The 18,597-nt window shown below is 42.5% G+C and overlaps 2 protein-coding genes across 5 annotated transcripts; one reads left to right on the top strand and one right to left on the bottom strand.

Moving 5' to 3' along the window:
* Nucleotides 1–1,852: 1,852 nt before the first annotated feature.
* Nucleotides 1,853–4,305, bottom strand: LOC115178559 (endopolyphosphatase-like). Its single transcript, XM_029739817.1, has 4 exons — nt 4,276–4,305; nt 3,230–3,353; nt 2,931–3,078; nt 1,853–1,967 (listed from the first exon to the last, which is right to left on the bottom strand). Exons 1-4 carry the CDS (start codon nt 4,303–4,305, stop codon nt 1,853–1,855), a joined length of 417 nt encoding a protein of 138 aa, XP_029595677.1.
* A 4,479-nt stretch (nt 4,306–8,784) lies between these two features.
* LOC115178636 (zinc finger protein 239) lies at nt 8,785–18,029 on the top strand. 4 transcript variants are annotated; one of them, XM_029739890.1, is made up of 6 exons: nt 8,785–8,859; nt 11,852–11,971; nt 15,581–15,666; nt 15,697–15,727; nt 16,481–16,802; nt 16,896–18,029. In XM_029739890.1, exons 2-6 carry the CDS (start codon nt 11,866–11,868, stop codon nt 17,611–17,613), a joined length of 1,263 nt encoding a protein of 420 aa, XP_029595750.1. In that variant the 5' UTR covers nt 8,785–8,859; nt 11,852–11,865; the 3' UTR covers nt 17,614–18,029. The 4 variants fall into 4 exon arrangements, 3 of the variants coding, with proteins under 3 accessions (XP_029595750.1, XP_029595749.1, XP_029595751.1); XM_029739889.1 differs by lacking the exon at nt 8,785–8,859 and adding an exon at nt 9,418–9,713; XR_003872652.1 differs by lacking the exons at nt 8,785–8,859; nt 15,697–15,727 and adding an exon at nt 9,418–9,713 and having other exon boundaries at nt 15,581–15,654.
* Nucleotides 18,030–18,597: the final 568 nt, after the last annotated feature.

Raw genomic sequence — 18,597 nt, 5'->3', positions numbered from 1 at the left:
AGGCGCAGCGGGAATGTGGATACTCATATTTTTTATAAACTCAAGTAAAGCATCCACAGGAAAAAAACAATAAACACGACAGCAACAGTTTTGCAGGCTACCAAACGCAGTGCAAAAACAACTACCCACAACCCCAAAGAAAAACACACACTACTATATAGGACTCCCAATCAAAGGCAACTCAACACACCTGCCTTCAATTGGGAGTCCAACAACCCACTTACATGTAACACAAAAAATCTCTGCCACGTCCTGACCAAAACTAATACAATTGCTCCCTCTGCTGGTAAGGACGTGACATTAACAGAATAATGACAAAAACAGTCAGTCAATATTAGGTAGATATGTACAGTGCCTTCAGAAAGTATTCATACCCCTTGACTTATACCATATTTTGTTGTGTTACAGCCTGAATTGAAAATTGATTAAATCGTTGTATTTCTAACCTATCTACACACAATACCCCATAATGACAAAGTGAAAACATGTTTTCAGAAATGTTTGCATATTGATTGGAAATGAAATACAGAAATATCTCATTTCCATAAGTATTCACACCCCTGAGTCAATACATGTTAGAATGACCTTTGATAACAATTACAGCAGTGCCCACTGGATTGTACAATATTTGGCCAATATGCTTTTCTGAATTTTTCAAGTTTTGTCAAATTGGTTGTTGATCATTGCTAGACAGCCATTTTCAAGTCTTTCCATTGATTTTCAAGCAGATTTAAGTCAAAATTGCATCTAGGCCACTCAAACATTCACTGTCTTCTTGGTAAACAACTCCAGTGTAGATTTGGCCTTGTGCTTTAGGTTATTGTCCTGCTGAAAGGTGAATTCATCTCCCAGCGTCTGGTGGAAAGCAAACTGAACCAGGTTTTCCTCTATGATTTTGCCTGTGCTTAGCTCCAACCCATTTCTTTATCTTAAAAAAGTCCTCAGTCCTTAACGATTACAATCCCACCCATAACATGATGCAGCCACCACTTTGCTTGAAAATATGGAGTGGTCTTCAGTAACGTGTTGTAGTGGATTTGCCCCAAACATAACACTTTGTATTCGGGACAAAAAGTGAATTGCTTTTGCCACATTTTTTGCAGTATTACTTTAGTGCCTTGTTGCAAACAGGATGCATGTTTTGGAATATTTTTTGATTCTGTACAGGCTTCCTTCTTTTCACTTTGTCAATTAGGTTAGTATTGTGGAGTAACTACAATGTTGTTGATCCATCCTCAGTTTTCTCCTATCATAGCCATTAAACTCAGTCACTGTTTTAAAGTCTCCATTGATCTCAGGGTGTAATCCCTGAGCGGTTTCCTTCCTCTACAGAAACGTTAGGAAGGACGCCTGTATCTTAGTAGTGACTGGATGTATCGTTACACCTTCCAAAGTGTAGTTTATAACTTCACCATGTCAAATGGATATTCAATGTATGCTTTTTGTTTTGTTTTACCCATCTACCAATAGGTGACCTTCTTTGAGAAAACCTGGAAAACCTCCCTGATCTATGTGATTGAATCTATGTTTGAAATTCACTGCTCGACAAAGGGACCTTACAGATAATTACTATATATTCTGAAAGTAAAGCATTGCTAACTACAGTGGCTATAGTTTTTATTATTTAAATTCAAAAAGTTATTTGTAATGTTACCTTCTTAAGGACAACTGTAATATTTATAGTATTGATTTTTGCAGATTGAAACTGAACTGATTGTCTGGAAGAAAATACACTTTAATTCAAATGTGACCCTCTTGGCATAATTAATACTCTTTAGTACATTTTCATATGAGAATACTGAAAATGAACATCAGGTTTCACAGAATAATGTGCAGAGCCCGTGGTCTAGCGTTAACGCTCACATTGAGTCACGTGTACTCTACTGCCCACCTGAGACCGGGGATCAATCCCTGTGTCCTTCCTATTGATCTCCCACTTGCCTGTCTCCCCCTCTGTTTCCAGCTGTCTGAATAAAATGTTAAACTTAAAACATTTATAAAACTTTTTTTTTAACAGAATAATGAAAAAAACTGGCAGTCAATATTAGATAGATATGAGGTTGACCAGTTTGGTAACGCCATTGTAAGATCAGTATTGGGCACTGCTGTCCTTTGCCTTTTATGTTCTTTCAGGCCTCTGTCCCATTTAAAACAATTCCCACACTAATCCCAGCAGTATGCCTTGTCTCCTATGTGTATTCTTAGATGACTCAAGAGTTCTCATTCCCACAATGAGAGCAGTGGTAAGACTTCTCTCAGCGGTGTATTCTATAATGTTTCTTTAGGTCTTCTACCTGACTGAAACGTTTCCCACACTGGGAGCAGTGGTGAGGCTTCACTCCACTGTGTATTTTCTGATGTTGCTTTAGACTTCCTTCAACACTGAAGCTCTTCCCACATTGGGAGCAGTGGTAAAGTCTCCTGTGTGCATTTTCTGGTGTTTCTTCAGAAAATATAAACTAGTCAAACTATCCCCACATTGAGAGCAGTGGTAAGTCCTCTTACCTGTGTGAGTTAGCTGGTGTGTCTTCAGATTTGATGACTGACTGAAACTCTTCCCACACTGAGAGCAGTGGAAAGGCTTCTCTCCTGTGTGAGTTCTATGGTGTTTCTTCAGATCTGATGATTGAATAAAAGCCTTGCCACACTGGGAGCAGTGGTAAGGCTTCACTCCACTGTGTATTCGCAGATGTTTCTTTAGATCTCCTTCCTGACTGAAACTCTTCCCACACTGAGAGCAGTGGTAATGTTTTTCTCCTGTGTGCGTTAGCTGGTGTGTCTTTAGTTTGCTTGGTGCCTGAAAACTCTTTCCACATTGACCACACGGGTAAGTTTTCTTTCTATTGAGAGTCTGTTGGTGTAATTTCAGGTGAGTTGGACACATAAAACTGCCTCTGCAATCTGAGCAGGAGTGGGGCCTACAAGTGTGCCTTCTTAACTCCTCTGGCTCATAGAAACTAGTGAAGCAGTCCATGTAGTGGTGATGTTTCTGTCTTGAGTTCCTCTGTCTGTGTTGTTTATTGTTTCCTGATGCTGTGGAACTGGGCTCACTGTCTGAACCTGGGTTGGAGATCTCTCCTGTGGGAATAAGAACAGATATGGGGTTAGAATCAGGAACAGAGCACTGAAAACTTGACTGGATGCAAGCAGAAGCACTACAATAGTTTTGGAATCCCCTATGGCCACCAAGGCACCAACCTCTCTCTCCCTACTCCACACTTGAACTTACCTGTGTCACTGATACTATCTACTTCTTCTTCCTCTTCCTCTAGATCTGGAGCAGACACTTCTCTGTTCTCCTCTTCTTCTTTGACTAGTCTCTCCTCCTCCTCCTCTTTAATGCTTATATCCCCCTCTTATTTGATCTCTTCCTCCTGCTCTTCTCTAATTCCTCTCTCCTCCACCTCCTCTTTGACTGCTCTCTCCTCCACCTCCTCTTTGACTCCTCTCTCCTCCACCTCCTCTTTGACTGCATTCTCCTCCACCTCCTCTTTGACTGTTCTCTCCTCCACCTCCTCTTTGACTGCTCTCTCCTCCACCTCCTCTTTGACTGCTCTCTCCTCCACCTCCTTTCTCACTCCTCTCTCCTCCACCTCCTCTCTCCTCCACCTCCTCTCTCACTCCTCTCTCCTCCACCTCCTCTTTGACTGTTCTCTCCTCCACCTCCTCTTTGACTGTTCTCTCCTCCACCTCCTCTTTGACTGCTCTCTCCTCCACCTCCTCTTTGACTGCTCTCCCCTCCACCTCCTCTTTGACTGCTCTCTCCTCCACCTCCTCTTTGACTGCTCTCTCCTCCACCTCCTCTTTGACTGCTCTCTCCTCCACCTCCTCTTTGACTGCGTTCTCCTCCACCTCCTCTTTGACTGCTCTCTCCTCCACCCCCTCTTTACCTACTCTCTCCTCCACCTCCTCTTTGACTGCTCTCTCCTCCACCTCCTCTTTGACTGCTCTCTCCTCCACCTCCTCTTTGACTTCCATCTTCTCCTCTTCTTTAACTTCCATCTTCTCCTCCTCTTCAGACGTGTTAGGCCATGAGGTGGATCCGTAGCTAGTATGATCAAGAGGCCCAAACAGCAGAAGGTGAATTCCACGTAGCTACATAGTACAAGCTACATTACAGAGTGGTTTTCTAAAGTCGCTTGCTAGTAGATAATGGGTAGAACCTACCGCACAACCAGAGCAGATTTGTGAAGGTGCTGGAGGCAAAAGGCAAAAGGCAAAACTGGAGAAACAGAAAAAAGTCTCGGCACAATTTAAAGTTGTTTGCTACCTCACTATGTCGCGCAGCGGTCTAAGGCACTGCATTTCAGTGCTAAAGGTGTCATTACAGACCCTGGTTCAATTCCAGGCTGTATCACAACCGGCTGTGATTGGGAGGTCCATGGGGCGGCGCACAATTGGCCCAGCATCGTCCGGGTTAGGGTTTGGCCGGGGTAGACCGTCATTGTAAATAAGAATTTGTTCTTAACTGACTTGCCTAGTTAAATAAAGGTAACATTTAAAATGTGGTAGCTACCACTACAAGCCACATTCCATGGAGTGGTTTGCTATGTGGTGGCTAGCTGATATAAATATACACTCAGTGGCCAGTTTATTAGGTACACCGCCCAGTTCACAGAAATGGTTAGCTCCTACAGACAGTGAGTCATGTGGCCGTGGCTTGCTATATAAAGCAAGCTGACAGGTATGGCAGCATTCAGTTACTGCTCAATTGAACGTTGCAATTGGCAAAATGAGTGACCTAAGCGACTTTGAGCGTGGTATGATCGCCGGTGCCAGGCGCGCCAGTTCCAATATCTCAGAAACGGCCAGCCTCCTATGCTTTTCACGTACGACAGTATCATAATGGAGCAGTGCAACGGTGGTCTAGTGTTGTCGCAATTCTAGGAAGTAAGGAAGCCAAGGAAACAATACTAGACGACCCGGTACTAGATGGGTGTACCTAATAAACTGTATATCGCATTAGTTATTTTTTTCAAGTTGTTTGCTACATAGCTATGTGATAGCTAGCTAGTACACGCTGCATTCCATAGAGTGTTTGCAAGCTATGTGGTAGCTAACTAGTACATGCTGCATTCTATAGTGTTTGCAAGCTATGTGGTAGCTAGCTAGTACAGTCGTAGCGAAAAGTTTTGAGAATGACACAAATATTCATTTTCACAAAGTCTGCTGCCTCAGTTTGTATGATAGCATTTTGCATATACTCCAGAATGTTATGAAGAGTGATCAGATGAATTGCAATTAATTGCAAAGTCCCTCTTTGCCATGCAAATGAACTGAATCCCCCAAAAACATTTCCACTGCATTTCAGCCCTGCCACAAAAGGACCAGCTGACATCATGTCAGTGATTCTCTCGTTAACACAGGTGTGAGGGTTGACGAGGACAAGGCTGGAGATCACTCTGTCATGCTGATTGAGTTTGAATAACAGACTGGAAGCTTCAAAAGGAGGGTGGTGCTTGGAATCATTGTTCTTCCTCTGTCAGCCATGGTTAGCTGCAAGGAAACACGTGCCGTCATCATTGCTTTGCACAAAAAGGGCTTCACAGGCAAGGATATTGCTGCCAGTAAGATTGCACCTAAATCAACCATTTATCGGATCATCAAGAACTTCAAGGAGAGCGGTTCAATTGTTGTGAAGAAGGCTTCAGGGTGCCCAAGAAAGTCCAGCAAGCGCCAGGACCGTCTCCTAAAGTTGATTCAGCTGCGGGATCGGGTCACCACCAGTACAGAGCTTGCTCAGGAATGGCAGCAGGCAGGTGTTAGTGCATCTGCACGCACAGTGAGGCGAAGACTTTTGGAGGATGGCCTGTTGTCAAGAAGGGCAGCAAAGAAGCCACTTCTCTCCAGGAAAAACATCAGGGAAAGACTGATATTCTGCAAAAGGTACAGGGATTGGACTGCTGAGGACTGTGGTAAAGTCATTTCTGATGAATCCCCTTTCCGATTGTTTGGGGCATCTGGAAAAAAGCTTGTCCGGAGAAGACAAGGTGAGCGCTACTATCAGTCCTGTGTCATGCCAACAGTAAAGCATCCTGAGACCATTCATGTGTGGGGTTGCTTCTCAGCCAAGGGAGTGGGCTCACTCACAATTTTGCCTAAGAACACAGCCATGAAAAAAGAATGGTACCAACACATCCTCCGAGAGCAACTTCTCCCAACCATCCAGGAACAGTTTGGTGACGAACATTGCCTTTTCCAGCATGATGGAGCACCTTGCCATAAGGCAAAAGTGATAACAAAGTGGCTCGGGGAACAAAACATCGATATTTTGGGTCCATGGCCAGGAAACTCCCCAGACCTTAATCCCATTGAGAACTTGTGGTCAATCCTCAAGAGGCGGGTGGACAAACAAAAACCCACAAATTCTGACAAACTCCAAGCATTGATTATGCAAGAATTGGCTGCCATCAGTCAGGATGTGGCCCAGAAGTTAATTGACAGCATGCCAGGGCGGATTGCTGAGGTGTTGAAAAAGAAGGGTCCACACTGCAAATATTGACTCTTTGCATCAACTTCATGTAATTGTCAATAAAAGCCTTTGACACTTATGAAATGCTTGTAATTATACTTCAGTATTCCATAGTAACATCTGACAAAAATGTCTAAAGACACTGAAGCAGCAAACTTTGTGTAAATTCATATTTGTGTCAATCTCAAAACTTTTGGCCACGGCTGTAAACACTGCATTCCATAGTGTTTGCTAGCTATGTGATAGGCAGGGGTGAATGTATATTTCATTTATTTCCAGTATGGGACCTCCTATATGTACACACGCTTGTGCATGCACCAAAATAATTAATGGGACTAATCATATAATTACATACAGAATCCCTTTTAATTCAATAGCATCTTTGTGGGCCTAGTCATATACAGTGGGGGGGGGGGGGAGTATTTGATCCCCTGCTGATTTTGTACGTTTGCCCACTTACAAAGAAATGATCAGTCTATAATTTTAATGGTAGGTTTATTTGAACATTTTACAGCATAAGAGAGACAGAATAACAAAACAAATCCAGAAAAACGCATGTCAAAAATGTTAGAAAATTATTTGCATTTTAATGAGGGAAATAAGTATTTGACCCCTCTGCAAAACATGACTTAGTACTTGGTGGCAAAACCCTTGTTGGCAATCAGAGGTCAGACGTTTCTTGTAGTTAGCACCAGGTTTGCACACATCTCAGGAGGGATTTTGTCCCACTCCTCTTTGCAGATCTTCTCCAAGTCATTAAGGTTTCGAGGCTGACGTTTGGCAACTCGAACCTTCAGCTCCTCCACAGATTTTCTATGGGATTAAGGTCTGGAGACTGGCTAGGCCACTCCAGGACCTTAATGTGCTTCTTCTTGAGCCACTCCTTTGTTGCCTTGGCTGTGTGTTTTGGGTTATTGTCATGCTGGAATACCCATCCACGACCCATTTTCAATGAGCCTGGCTGAGGGAAGGATGTTCTCACCCAAGATTTGATGGTACATGGCCCTGTCCATCGTCCCTTTGATGCAGTGAAGTTGTCCTGTCCACTTAGCAGAAAAACACCCCCAAAGCATAATGTTTCCACCTCCATGTTTGACGGTGGAGATGGTGTTCTTGGGGTCATAGGCAGCATTCCTCCTCCTCCTCCAAACACGGCGAGTTGAGTTGATGCCAAAGAGCTCCATTTTGGTCTCATCTGACCACAACGCTTTCACCAGTTGTCCTCTGAATCATTCAGATGTTCATTGGCAAACTTCAGACGGACATGTATATGTATTCTTGAGCAGGGGGACCTTGCGGGCGTTGCAGGATTTCAGTCCTTCACGGCGTAGTGTGTTACCAATTGTTTTCTTGGTGACTATGGTCCCAGCTGCCTTGAGATCATTGACAAGATCCTCCGGTGTAGTTCTGGGCTGATTCCTCACCATTCATTGCAACTCCACGAGGTGAGATCTTGCATGGAGCCCCAGGCCGAGGGAGATTGACAGTTCTTTTGTCTTTCTTCCATTTGCGAATAATCACACCAAATGTTGTCACCTTCTCACCAAGCTGCTTGGTGATGGTCTTGTAGCCCATTCCAGCCTTGTGTAGGTCTACAATCTTGTCCCTGACATCCTTGGAGAGCTCTTTGGTCTTGGCCATGGTGGAGAGTTTGGAATCTGATTGATTGATTGCTTCTGTGGACAGATGTCTTTTTTACAGGTAACAAGCTGCGGTTAGGAGCACTCCCTTTAACAGTGTGCTCCTAATCTCAGCTCGTTACCTGTATAAAAGACACCTGGGAGCCAGAAATCTTTCTGATTGAGAGGGGGTCAAATACTTATTTACCTCATTAAAATGCAAATCAATTTATAACATTTTAGACATGCGTTTTTCTGGATTTTTTTGTTGTTATTCTGTCTCTCACTGTTCAAATAAATCTACCATTAAAATTATAGACTGATCCTTTCTTTATCAGTGGGCAAACGTACAAAATCAGCAGGGGATCAAATACTTTTTCCCCCCACTGTAATTACATATAGAATCCCTTTTAATTCCGATAGCATCTCTGTGGGCCTAGTCATATAATTACATATAGAATCCCTTTTTATTCAATAGCATCTCTCTGAGTCATAAAGATTTGTCATTTGACTTTATAAATGTATTACCTTTTATTGTGGCATAAACACAACCAGTCATGATGTTTTCATCTGATTGTCAAACAATCACTTCAAAAGGTCTGCTTTATTAGGCTACAGTCATGAATGGAAAGAGACATCTGTTAAACAAGACACCAGAAAGTGTAATGACATTTGGCGATTGTCATTATGCCAGAATTTTTGCGTCCACTGCTGTCCGCATGAGTCTCGTGTCAGCCACTCATCTCTGCCTTGGCAAAATGTGATGAGGTCAGACGAGAACACTGACATTATAGAGCGTAGGCTACACCACCCGTTTAAGGCCATTGGCTCGTTGTTCATGCCTCTGACAGGCAGTAGTGATAAACATGACAACTGGGGGGGAAACGAGGTTAAATAATGACGTTAGTGAACTTCATGTCGGAGCTCTAGAAAGATGCCATAGTGTCCGTCTTGGAATTCCGAATTGGATGACTTTGGAAAATCGTTTTGAACATCGGAGCAAATGTATTTTGACATTATAACGGTTGCAGAGTTGTCTTTTGGGGCAATAGATTGTAAATTACCGGACAAGAGAGGAGATTCGTCAAATTCAATGTTTCCTCTAACAAGATACTGGTGCAGCTAGCTAAAGTTAGCTAGTAATAGAAAAAGCTACCTTTGGCTAGCAGCTAGCTAACTGCAGTAGGCCTAATGTTTACTGTGCGCCATGCAAGCTTTAGTCGCACATTATTCATCAACTCCTAAACTCACATTTAACGTTAAAGTCCTTGCTATTAATCGTTTGGGGGAGAAAAAGTTGAGCTCAAGTAGGACAGTGAACTTCCGTTCCGTACTAAAACCGGAAGTGACGTAATATTTGTGCTGCCATCAGGTAGGTGGCTAGCAACTCCGCGTTTTCCAAGTTATAATAAATATATGTATATATGAGACGTGACTTGATACGGTCCTGATTTAAGGATTACTGCCACTACTAGAATGCGAGATAATTTAAATAGCTAGAACTCTATGAAAAGGACAGTCACAGAGAGAGCAAGCTAACAGCAGTACTAGCATCGTTAGCATAGGTGGGTGGCTGTTTTGTTTGCTGCAGTGCTGTTAACGTCAGAAGCTGGCCTTTATTGGTGAGTGCTGAAATAGTGGCAACATGTTCACAGAAATAAACCGTGATATTTCCACCGTTGTCACATGTCACCTGTGCCTCCACATGTCATTGCTAATGGCAGCCCTCTGTCTTGTATGTCTGTAAACATCAGATCTGTAATAACGTTAAACATTATGCCTCTGCCTACCAGCTATATTCTGTGAGTAACTTATCTCCTTTCTGTCACTAGTTATGTTTCCATGAACTTGTCCAGTGATTTGTCGACATTTACAAAGTTCACATAGAAAATAGATGCGACAGTTGCCTGGAAACCCGACATTGAATTCCCTAGAATTCTACGTCCATCCGAAATGAGCGTTTGAATCAGGAAAGTTTCCTCTCACGAATGTTGAATACAATTATATTTTAAGGTAGGTCTACCGGTTGTCCGTGCAGTTGGTCCTTTTGGCGGTAGGAATGTGAGACAAATAGATAAGAAAGTATAATTACATAAAATGTAATTGTATTCATCATTCTATCCTACAGCGGGGCGGCAGGTAGTATAGCGTTTGACTAGTAACCGGAAGGTTGCAAGATCGAATCCCCGAGCTGACAAAGTAAAAATCTGTCGTTCTGCTCCTGAACAAGGCAGTTAATCCATTGTTCCTAGGCCGTCATTGAAAATAATAATTTGTTTTTAACTGACTTGCCTAGTAAAATAAAATGGAGGTCGTGAGAGGAAACGTTCCTGATTCAAAGCCTAATTTCTTGCTGACAGAATTCTAACCAATTCAATGTTGGGTTTCAAGGCAAATGCGACAATTGCCTGTTATGGTGCGTTTCCATTCAACTATCTTGTCTTGTCGAGAAAAACAGCTGGACATAATGACTTCACACTTTTTTTAAAACACTTTCGCTAAAACCTACAGTGTCGAATAAAAATGAAGTGGTTTAAGTGTTTCCATTACCCATTTAAACAAGTTGCGCATTAATAAGTTCTCGACAGCCCGTATACCCACCTATATGTTTCATGTCTCAGGTAGCCCGTGAAAGCCAGCATGGATAGAATGCAATAATTGACTAATATTTGCCATATTCTAATAATTAATGTGCCAACATATCGCTATGGTCCATGCAGCTCTCTCTAACTCTAGGTGGCATTCTGCCTTCTCCCTACATGTTCCAGTGATTTAGCTTCTCTAACAACTGGTTCGTGTGAACTACAATCTCGACACTGTGTTTTAACGTTTAGAAACAACAACCACTGCTACTCTGTCATCTATGCATTGTCACTTTAACAACTCTACATGTACTTACTACCTCAAATAACCACGCCCCTGCACATTGACTCTGTATCGGTACCGCCCTGTTTAGTCTCCCTGTTATTTCATGCTGCTCTTTAATTGTTACTTTTCTCTTATTCTTATTTTTTAAACTGCATTGTTGGTTACGGGCTTGTAAGTAAGCATTTCACCTGTTGTATTCGGTGCATGTGACTAATACGATTTGATAATCATCGCTCTCGAAACATATGGCCCTTTCATTAGCGAGAAAAAAAATACTTAAAATAAAAAAGAATTTGCACAGATTCATACAGATATGGGTGCCTCCCATATACGCTTCGAACACACCGACCGTGTCATTGCGCAAAATGGTATGCAGCATCATCTGGATAAAGTTCAACATTCACCTTCTTTCACCATAATTGGATGGTGAAACTTGCCAGCCAACCAGAAAAGCAAGGCAAAGCAATTCAGGCATTCTTGAACTGTTAGGAAAATCAGTCCTAAAAATAAATGTAATTTTTAGTTGAAAAAATGGTTTTTGCAGGCAGTAGGGATTTACAATTAAATGTGGAGTTTTATATATAGTTATGTGATGACATCACGTGCCCCGCGTACCTTCAACATTATCCTGCTATAATTTCTTTGAAAAAAACACTTTCCATCATCATGTCTCGTAGTAAAGAAAGTTTGGCAAAAGACAAATCTACCCATGTCGAACAGATACAAATGTTGTTGATGTTTACAAAAGTTCTCCTAGATCTGCCGTTTCCATTACACATGTCGCAATGATATTTTTTGCGACATTGCTGGGTCAATGGAAACCTGCCTACTTTTGCCAAAACTAAACATTTCACTTCATTTTGTGTGTGTGTACGTGCCATCACACCTACAGATAAAGCACCGTATATGGATCCTCACATCAGTGTTAAAGACGAACCCACTAGTGATGATGACGTTACACTATGGTGGTGCAACCCTGTCCAGCCCTCACAAATGGACTACAGTCATGAAGGTAAACTAGGATATATATAAAAAAAGTGTTTAAGAAGTGGGGCAGTGCTACTCCTCTCATATGTTCTGTTTCATTGGGTAGGATAGAGTAGAGAGGAAAGAGTTCTGAATTCTACTGGAGTACACGGTGGTGGGATGTTACTGCCTGAAAACATGCCAACATGTCAGATCTCACAACGGCTGGATGGATGTTTAACATACCAGCTAACCACATCATGTGATATAGCAATTTGATGCCAGACTGAGCAGTCGATGATGTGGCACGAAACCATTGGTTGTCGCAACGCCTGCGCAGCTAGTCGGGCCGGAACACCACCGACGGTATATTTGTTCTGGAGCCAGCGACTTAGACCGCTAGACCACCCTAGACTACATGTCTCATTTCCATGTAAAAGGACCCATGAGCACCAACATGTAAAGGTCATAGGAGAATGTGAAATCTGGTGTCAAATGAAAGCTGAGTCTATATTTTGGAGAAATTAAGGCATATACAGTTGAAGTCAGAAGTTTACGTACACTTAGGTTGAAGTCATTAAAACTCGTTTTTCAACCATTCCACAAATTTCTTGTTAACAAACTGTAGTTTTTGCAAGTTGGTTAGGACATCTACTTTGTGCTTGACACAAGTCATTTTTCCAACAATTGTTTACAGACAGATTATTTCACTTATAATTCAGTGGGTCAGAAGTTTACATGCACTAAGTTGACTGTGCCTTTTAACAGCTTGGAAAATTCTAGAAAATGTTGTCATAGATTTAGAAGCTTCTGATAGGCCAATTTACATCATTTGAGTCAATTGGAGGTGTACCTGTGGATGTATTTCAAGGCCTACCTTCAAACTCAGTGCCTCTTTGCTTGACATCATGAGGAAATCAAAAGAAATCATCCAAGACCTCAGTTAAACAAATTGTCTGGTCATCCTTGGGAGCAATTTCCAAATGCCTGAAGATACCATGTTCATCTGTACAAACAATAGTACGCAAGTATAAACACCATGGGACCATGCAGCCATCATACCGCTCAGGAAGGAGATGCGTTCGGTCTCCTAGAGATGAATACTTTGGTGCGAAAAGTGCAAATCAATCCCAGAACAACAGCAAAGGACCTTGTGAAGATGTTGGAGGAAACAGGTACAGAGGTATCTATATCCACAGTGAAATGAGTCCTATATCGACATAACCTGAAAGGCCGCTCAGCAAGGAAGAAGCCACTGCTCCAAAACCGCAATAAAAAAGACAGACTACGGTTTGCAACTGCACATAGGGACAAAGATTGTACGGGGGTGGCAGCATCATATTGTGGGGGTGCTTTGCTGCTGGAGGGACTGGTGCACTTCACAAAATAGATGGCATCATGAGGGAGGAAAATTATGTGGATATATTGAAGCAACATCTCAAGGCATCAGTCAGGAAGTTAAAGCTTGGTCACAAATGGGTCTTCCAAATGGACAATGACCCCAATCATACTTACAACGTTGTGGAAAAATGGCTTAAGGACAACAAAGTCAAGGTATTGGAGTGGCCAACACAAAGCCCTGACCTCAATCCTATAGAAAATTTGTGGGCAGAACTGAAAAAGCGTGTGCGAGCAAGGAGGCCTACAAACCTGACTCCGTTACACCAGCTCTGTCAAGAGGAATGGGCCAAAATTCACCCAACTTATTGTGGGAAGCTTGTGGAAGGCTCCCTGAAACGTTTGACCCAAGTTAAACAATTTAAAGGCAATGCTACCAAATACTAATTGAGTGTATGTAAACTTCTGACCCACTGGGAATGTGATGAAAGAAATAAAAGCTGAAATAAATCATTCTCTCTACTATTATTTTGACATTTCACATTCCTAAAATAAAATGTGATCCTAACTGACCTAAGACAGGGAATCTTTACTAGGATTAAATGTCAGGAATTGTGAAAAACTGAGTTTTAAATGTATTTAGCTAAGGTGTATGTAAACTTCCGACTTCAAATGTGTACTTTCCCCAACCATTTTATATCCTTAATATTAGGAAAAAGCAAAGTTTTGATTTCTGCTCAAACCACAGATGGAGGACTCGAGATGTATATCACCCGTTTTAGCATGGACGTTGCCATTGAGGGCTTCCACCATTTTTTTAAATAGTCAACTGGGTGGGGATTCCTCTGGGTGGGGATTCCTATGGGTGGGGATTCCTATGGGTTGGGAGCATAGAGAGAGATGGAGGACGCACCTTTGCATGGGCAATCTCCCTTTTGTGAAGTAGTCAATTTTCTTCTTCACGATTGGCTGATCCCTCCTGATGACCCGGTTGGACATGACTTCAACAGGAGGGATTAGCCAATGAAGTTGGAAGTCCCACCCAGTTGACTATATTCAAATGGTAGAAGCCCTCAATGGTGGAAGCCCTCAATGGTGCTGCCCATGCTAATAAAGCCTTTTGGCCACTAGAGGCCTCTATCATTCTCTATGATTGTGAGCCTTCTTCAAATTGGGTTGCCTAAAGTTCATAAATGGGTTTAAGCTCTATCGCCGCCATCCAGTGGCTACAGTAAATAAATGACAAGACTGCAACGCTGCAGGTGGCAGGAAATCACCAAAATTAGCTTTACACTTTTTTTTATACATCTCCCATTTGGTATGTCTCTTGTGATGCGGTTCACAGCAGCACTGACAAATGTGTTGACATGACAACTGTGTCAGAGGTTGGAACGACCCCCCCCCTCCCCTCCTTTGTTCCATGCTGGCTGAATACCTAGTTAGCATCGAGCTGACACAGATGAAAGGGGAAACGTAGAAGTATCTTTGCCATAGATGAACAGGGTCCACTTTTCATTATATTTGCTGACACCCTACAGTCACATTTTGGCACCAGTAGAGTAGCTATCTAGCTCACAGGAGGTTGGTGGTACCTTAATTAGGGAGAACGGGCTCGTGGTAATGACTGGAGCGGAATCAGTGGAATGGTATCAAATCTCCAGGTGTTTGCCATTCCATTTGCTCTGTTTCTGCCATTATTATGAGCCGTTCTCCCCTCAGCAGCCTACTGTGATAGAGCTATATAAACCACGCCCCTCTGAAAACGTGCCTTTTCTGATGTTGGTTACAAGGCGGTACTTATTTAAATTAGGTAAGAGAATATCATGTTACCATTGGTGTATTAAAATGAGAGTTATGGTGATGGCCCCTTAATAATGAATCCAAGTGGGTAAGGGGAACAGTAACTTTATGATCAAACTTTATCTTGGTTACATAAAAAAAACTGAGGGAGATTTTACCAAAATTCTGTTACCTAACTTTGGATCTGAACAGTTCTAGTAAATGTGTTTTATAGTAAAATGTTCAGTGTTAAAAATAGAGTGGTTGGTTTGTTAAACTTTGAAATCAATGGTGTTTGTTAGGCATACATTTTTTTAAGTGAAAAATTTGAGTCTGTTTCATTCCATTACCATGTAACAAACCTAGCTAGTGTTGACAATAAGACCGGTTAGGCACAATTCCCATAACTCCACAAATTCCCAGAAATCTTAGTTGGAGGATTCACAGATTTCCTGCTTCTCACCTGATTCTGAGATTCTTCCAACTGGGATTTTGTTAAGGGGATTTAGAAGTGAACCTAATTCTATTCCATCCCCAGGTGCTGTTGATAAGTCTGAGTTGGAACCAGAGGGCCTTCCAGGGCTCAGTGAAGCAAGAAAACCAACATTCAATGTGATTGTCAAAGAGGAGGAGGAGGAGGAGGAGGAGGAGGAGGAGGAGGAGGATGAGGACATGGTTGACCGAGGTTGGGTTTGGGGAGAACATTAGCAGTTTCATAGTAATGCCGGTAGCATTGTGTTAAAGGCCCAGTTGCGGTCAAAATTTAGTTTCTTTGTTTTGTGTCATATTTATACAACAGCTGATGAAACTAACACTGTAAAAGTGTAAAAAATATATATATGATCAGTGTTATTTCTTGATAGTTGCTGGTTGAAAATGCCATCTACACCAGGGGCGGGCAATTCCAGTCCTCAAGGGCCTGATTGGTGTCACAGGACTGGAGTTGCCCGCCCCTGATATACACCTAATCAGCAGGTTTTGTGTGGGTGGAGTTAATAGACCAATAAGAGTCCCAAACCTCTCTGCCAATAGCAGATAGTTTTCAGGTGACATTTCCCTCCAATTAGGACCCTCACTCAGACCACTCCCAGACAGAACTAGCAAAATTCTTGCATTACATTTTTTTTGTTGCTAAAAAGCTATTTTTTCTTTTTGACAACTTTAATGGGAAACTATTACAGTAAGGTACTTAATTGTTACCGAGAAATTATTTGATATTCAGTCAAAAATGGCTGCATTGGGCCTTTTAATAGTATATATCACATTGTGTAATATGCCCGACATTGAGTGACCTCCCGCCCGCCCAATGACTACCTGTGTCTCGTCTCTCACTCACTCACACTTTTTGTTTACTCTAAACTGAACAATTCTAGCCTTTGTTAATCCAGACACTAACCAATGTTTTAACCAGGCTAAATCTATTCCATTGTCTGTCTAGGTTCAGACTCCGACTACACACCTAGTCCCACTGTGGTAGTGAAGGTGGGAGAACCCAAACCACCAACGAAGAATAAGAACACAGTAAAGAAACTTCACCAGTGCCCCGACTGTGGTAAAACCTTTGAGAGGCTGTCGCGTCTGAAGAGGCACGAGCCATCACACTTGAGGAAGAGCAAGCACCCGTGCCCTGACTGCAACCAGTCTTTTGGCAACCTCTCAGTCCTGAAGAAACACAGTGCAACACACAAGAGCACCGAGAAGCTGACTCACCAGTGTCAACAATGTGGCAAGACGTTTGAGAAGCTATCGCGCCTCAGAAGGTAAGCCAGAACACCAAAGATCCATTTCTGTTCTGTTAAAAAGTTAATGGACGATTAATTGTGTAGACAATAACAATAGTGTTCTAATCTAAGGCACCAGCCCGTACACCAGAGGAGAAAGAGGATGGACCACCCTTGTCCTAAATGTGGCAAAACCTTCAAGAAGTTATCCGGCCTGGTTCTGCACGAGCGAGGACACACCGGAGAGAAACCGTTTCCTTGCTCCCAGTGCGGGAAGAGCTTTGCCGACAACCGTCACCGGAAAGTGCACGAGCAGGCTCACCAAGGGAAGCTGGAGAGACCCCACCGCTGCGCTGACTGCGGGATCTGCTTCCCGAAACCATCCGAGCTTCGACGGCACCAACGTGCACATACGGGAGAGAAACCGCACCGCTGCCCTGACTGTGGGAAGGCCTATTCCCGGTCAGAGACTCTGAAGAGGCACCTTCTCATCCACACTGGGGAGAGACCTCACCTCTGCGCCGATTGTGGGAAAAGCTTCATCGACTTGCAGCAGTTGAAATCCCACCAGCGGATTCACACAGGAGAGAAACCTTTCCACTGTCCCGTGTGTGGGAAGGGTTTCTCACAGAGGGGTAACATGAGGGCACACCATCGGACTCACACAGGGGAGAAACTTCACCACTGTGCCGACTGCGGGGCCAGTCTCTCCACATCTTCTAGTTTAAAAGAGCATCAGCTCATTCACACAGGAGAGAGGCCCTTCCAGTGTCTGGTCTGTGGCAAATGCTTTCTGCACATCTGGAGACTCAGAAAACACCAGAAGACACACACACACACACCGGACTAACATAGACACCGGATTAGCACACACGCCGGACACGCTGGACGTCTCTGTATGCTTTGAAAGAGCAGCAACTGTAGTGTTCTGCTACTAATACTAATACTAGAATTCTGTGTTCAATTCCTGGGACCACCCATAAGTGAATGTGTGCATGCATGACTGACTGACTGTAAGTTGCTTTGGATAAAAGCATCTGCTAAATGACTTATTATTATTAATCTCAGCAATCCAGAACCAACAAAAATAATTAAATTCACTTTAATAGCTTGTAGTAGGGATCTGCTTGTGAGTATTCAAATTACATGTGTGTACAGAGGGGGTATACTACAAAGCAGGATCAATTAGTTATCCAGCTAACTTTGATAAGCAACCAGAAATATCTATTGATTTTCTGACTAATTAATAAATTCAAAATTAGATATGCGTTTTTGGTTGAGTCAGTTAAACAATTTTGGTATTTTTATTTCACCTTTATTTGACCAGGTAGGCTAGTTGAGAACATGTTCTCATTTACAACTGCGACCTGGCCAAGATAAAGCAAAGCAGTTTGACACATACAACAACAGAGTTACACATGGAATAAACAAGCATACAGTCAATAACACAATTTTAAAAAATTAAAAATCTATATACAGTGTGTGCAAATGGCATGAGGAGGTAAGGGAATAAATAGGCCATAGTAGCGAAGTAATTACAATTTGGCAAATTAACTCTGGAGTGATAGATGAGCAGATGGTGATGTGCAAGTAGAAATACTGGTGTGCAAAAAAGCAGAAAAGTAAATAAAAACAATATGGGGATGAGGTAGGTAGATTGGGTGGGCTATTTAGAGATGGACTATGTACAGCTGCAGCGATCGGTTAGCTGCTCAGATAGCTGATGTTTAAAGTTAGTGGGGGAAATATAAGTCTCCAGCTTCAGCGATGTTTGCAATTTGTTCCAGTCATTGGCAGCAGAGAACTGGAAGGAAAGGCGGCCAAAGGAGGTGTT

The sequence above is a fragment of the Salmo trutta genome, chromosome 38 (genome assembly GCF_901001165.1).
Source record: "Salmo trutta chromosome 38, fSalTru1.1, whole genome shotgun sequence".
NCBI classification, from domain to species: Eukaryota; Metazoa; Chordata; class Actinopteri; order Salmoniformes; family Salmonidae; genus Salmo; species Salmo trutta.
This window is presented reverse-complemented; position numbering and strand designations above follow the sequence as displayed.

Bases quoted from the DNA above. Each gene is read 5' to 3' on its own strand.
- LOC115178559 (XM_029739817.1), bottom strand. From the start codon at position 4,305: ATGCAGTGCCTTAGACCGCTGCGCGACATA. The intron at 3,354-4,275 runs GTGAGGTAGCAA...ATCAAATAAGAG, and splicing joins TTAGACCGCTGCGCGACATA to GGGGATATAAGCATTAAAGA. The intron at 3,079-3,229 runs GTAAGTTCAAGT...TTATTCCCACAG, and splicing joins AGATAGTATCAGTGACACAG to GAGAGATCTCCAACCCAGGT.
- LOC115178636 (XM_029739890.1), top strand. From the start codon at position 11,866: ATGGATCCTCACATCAGTGTTAAAGACGAACCCACTAGTGATGATGAC. The intron at 11,972-15,580 runs GTAAACTAGGAT...TTCCATCCCCAG, and splicing joins AATGGACTACAGTCATGAAG to GTGCTGTTGATAAGTCTGAG. The intron at 16,803-16,895 runs GTAAGCCAGAAC...TTCTAATCTAAG, and splicing joins AAGCTATCGCGCCTCAGAAG to GCACCAGCCCGTACACCAGA.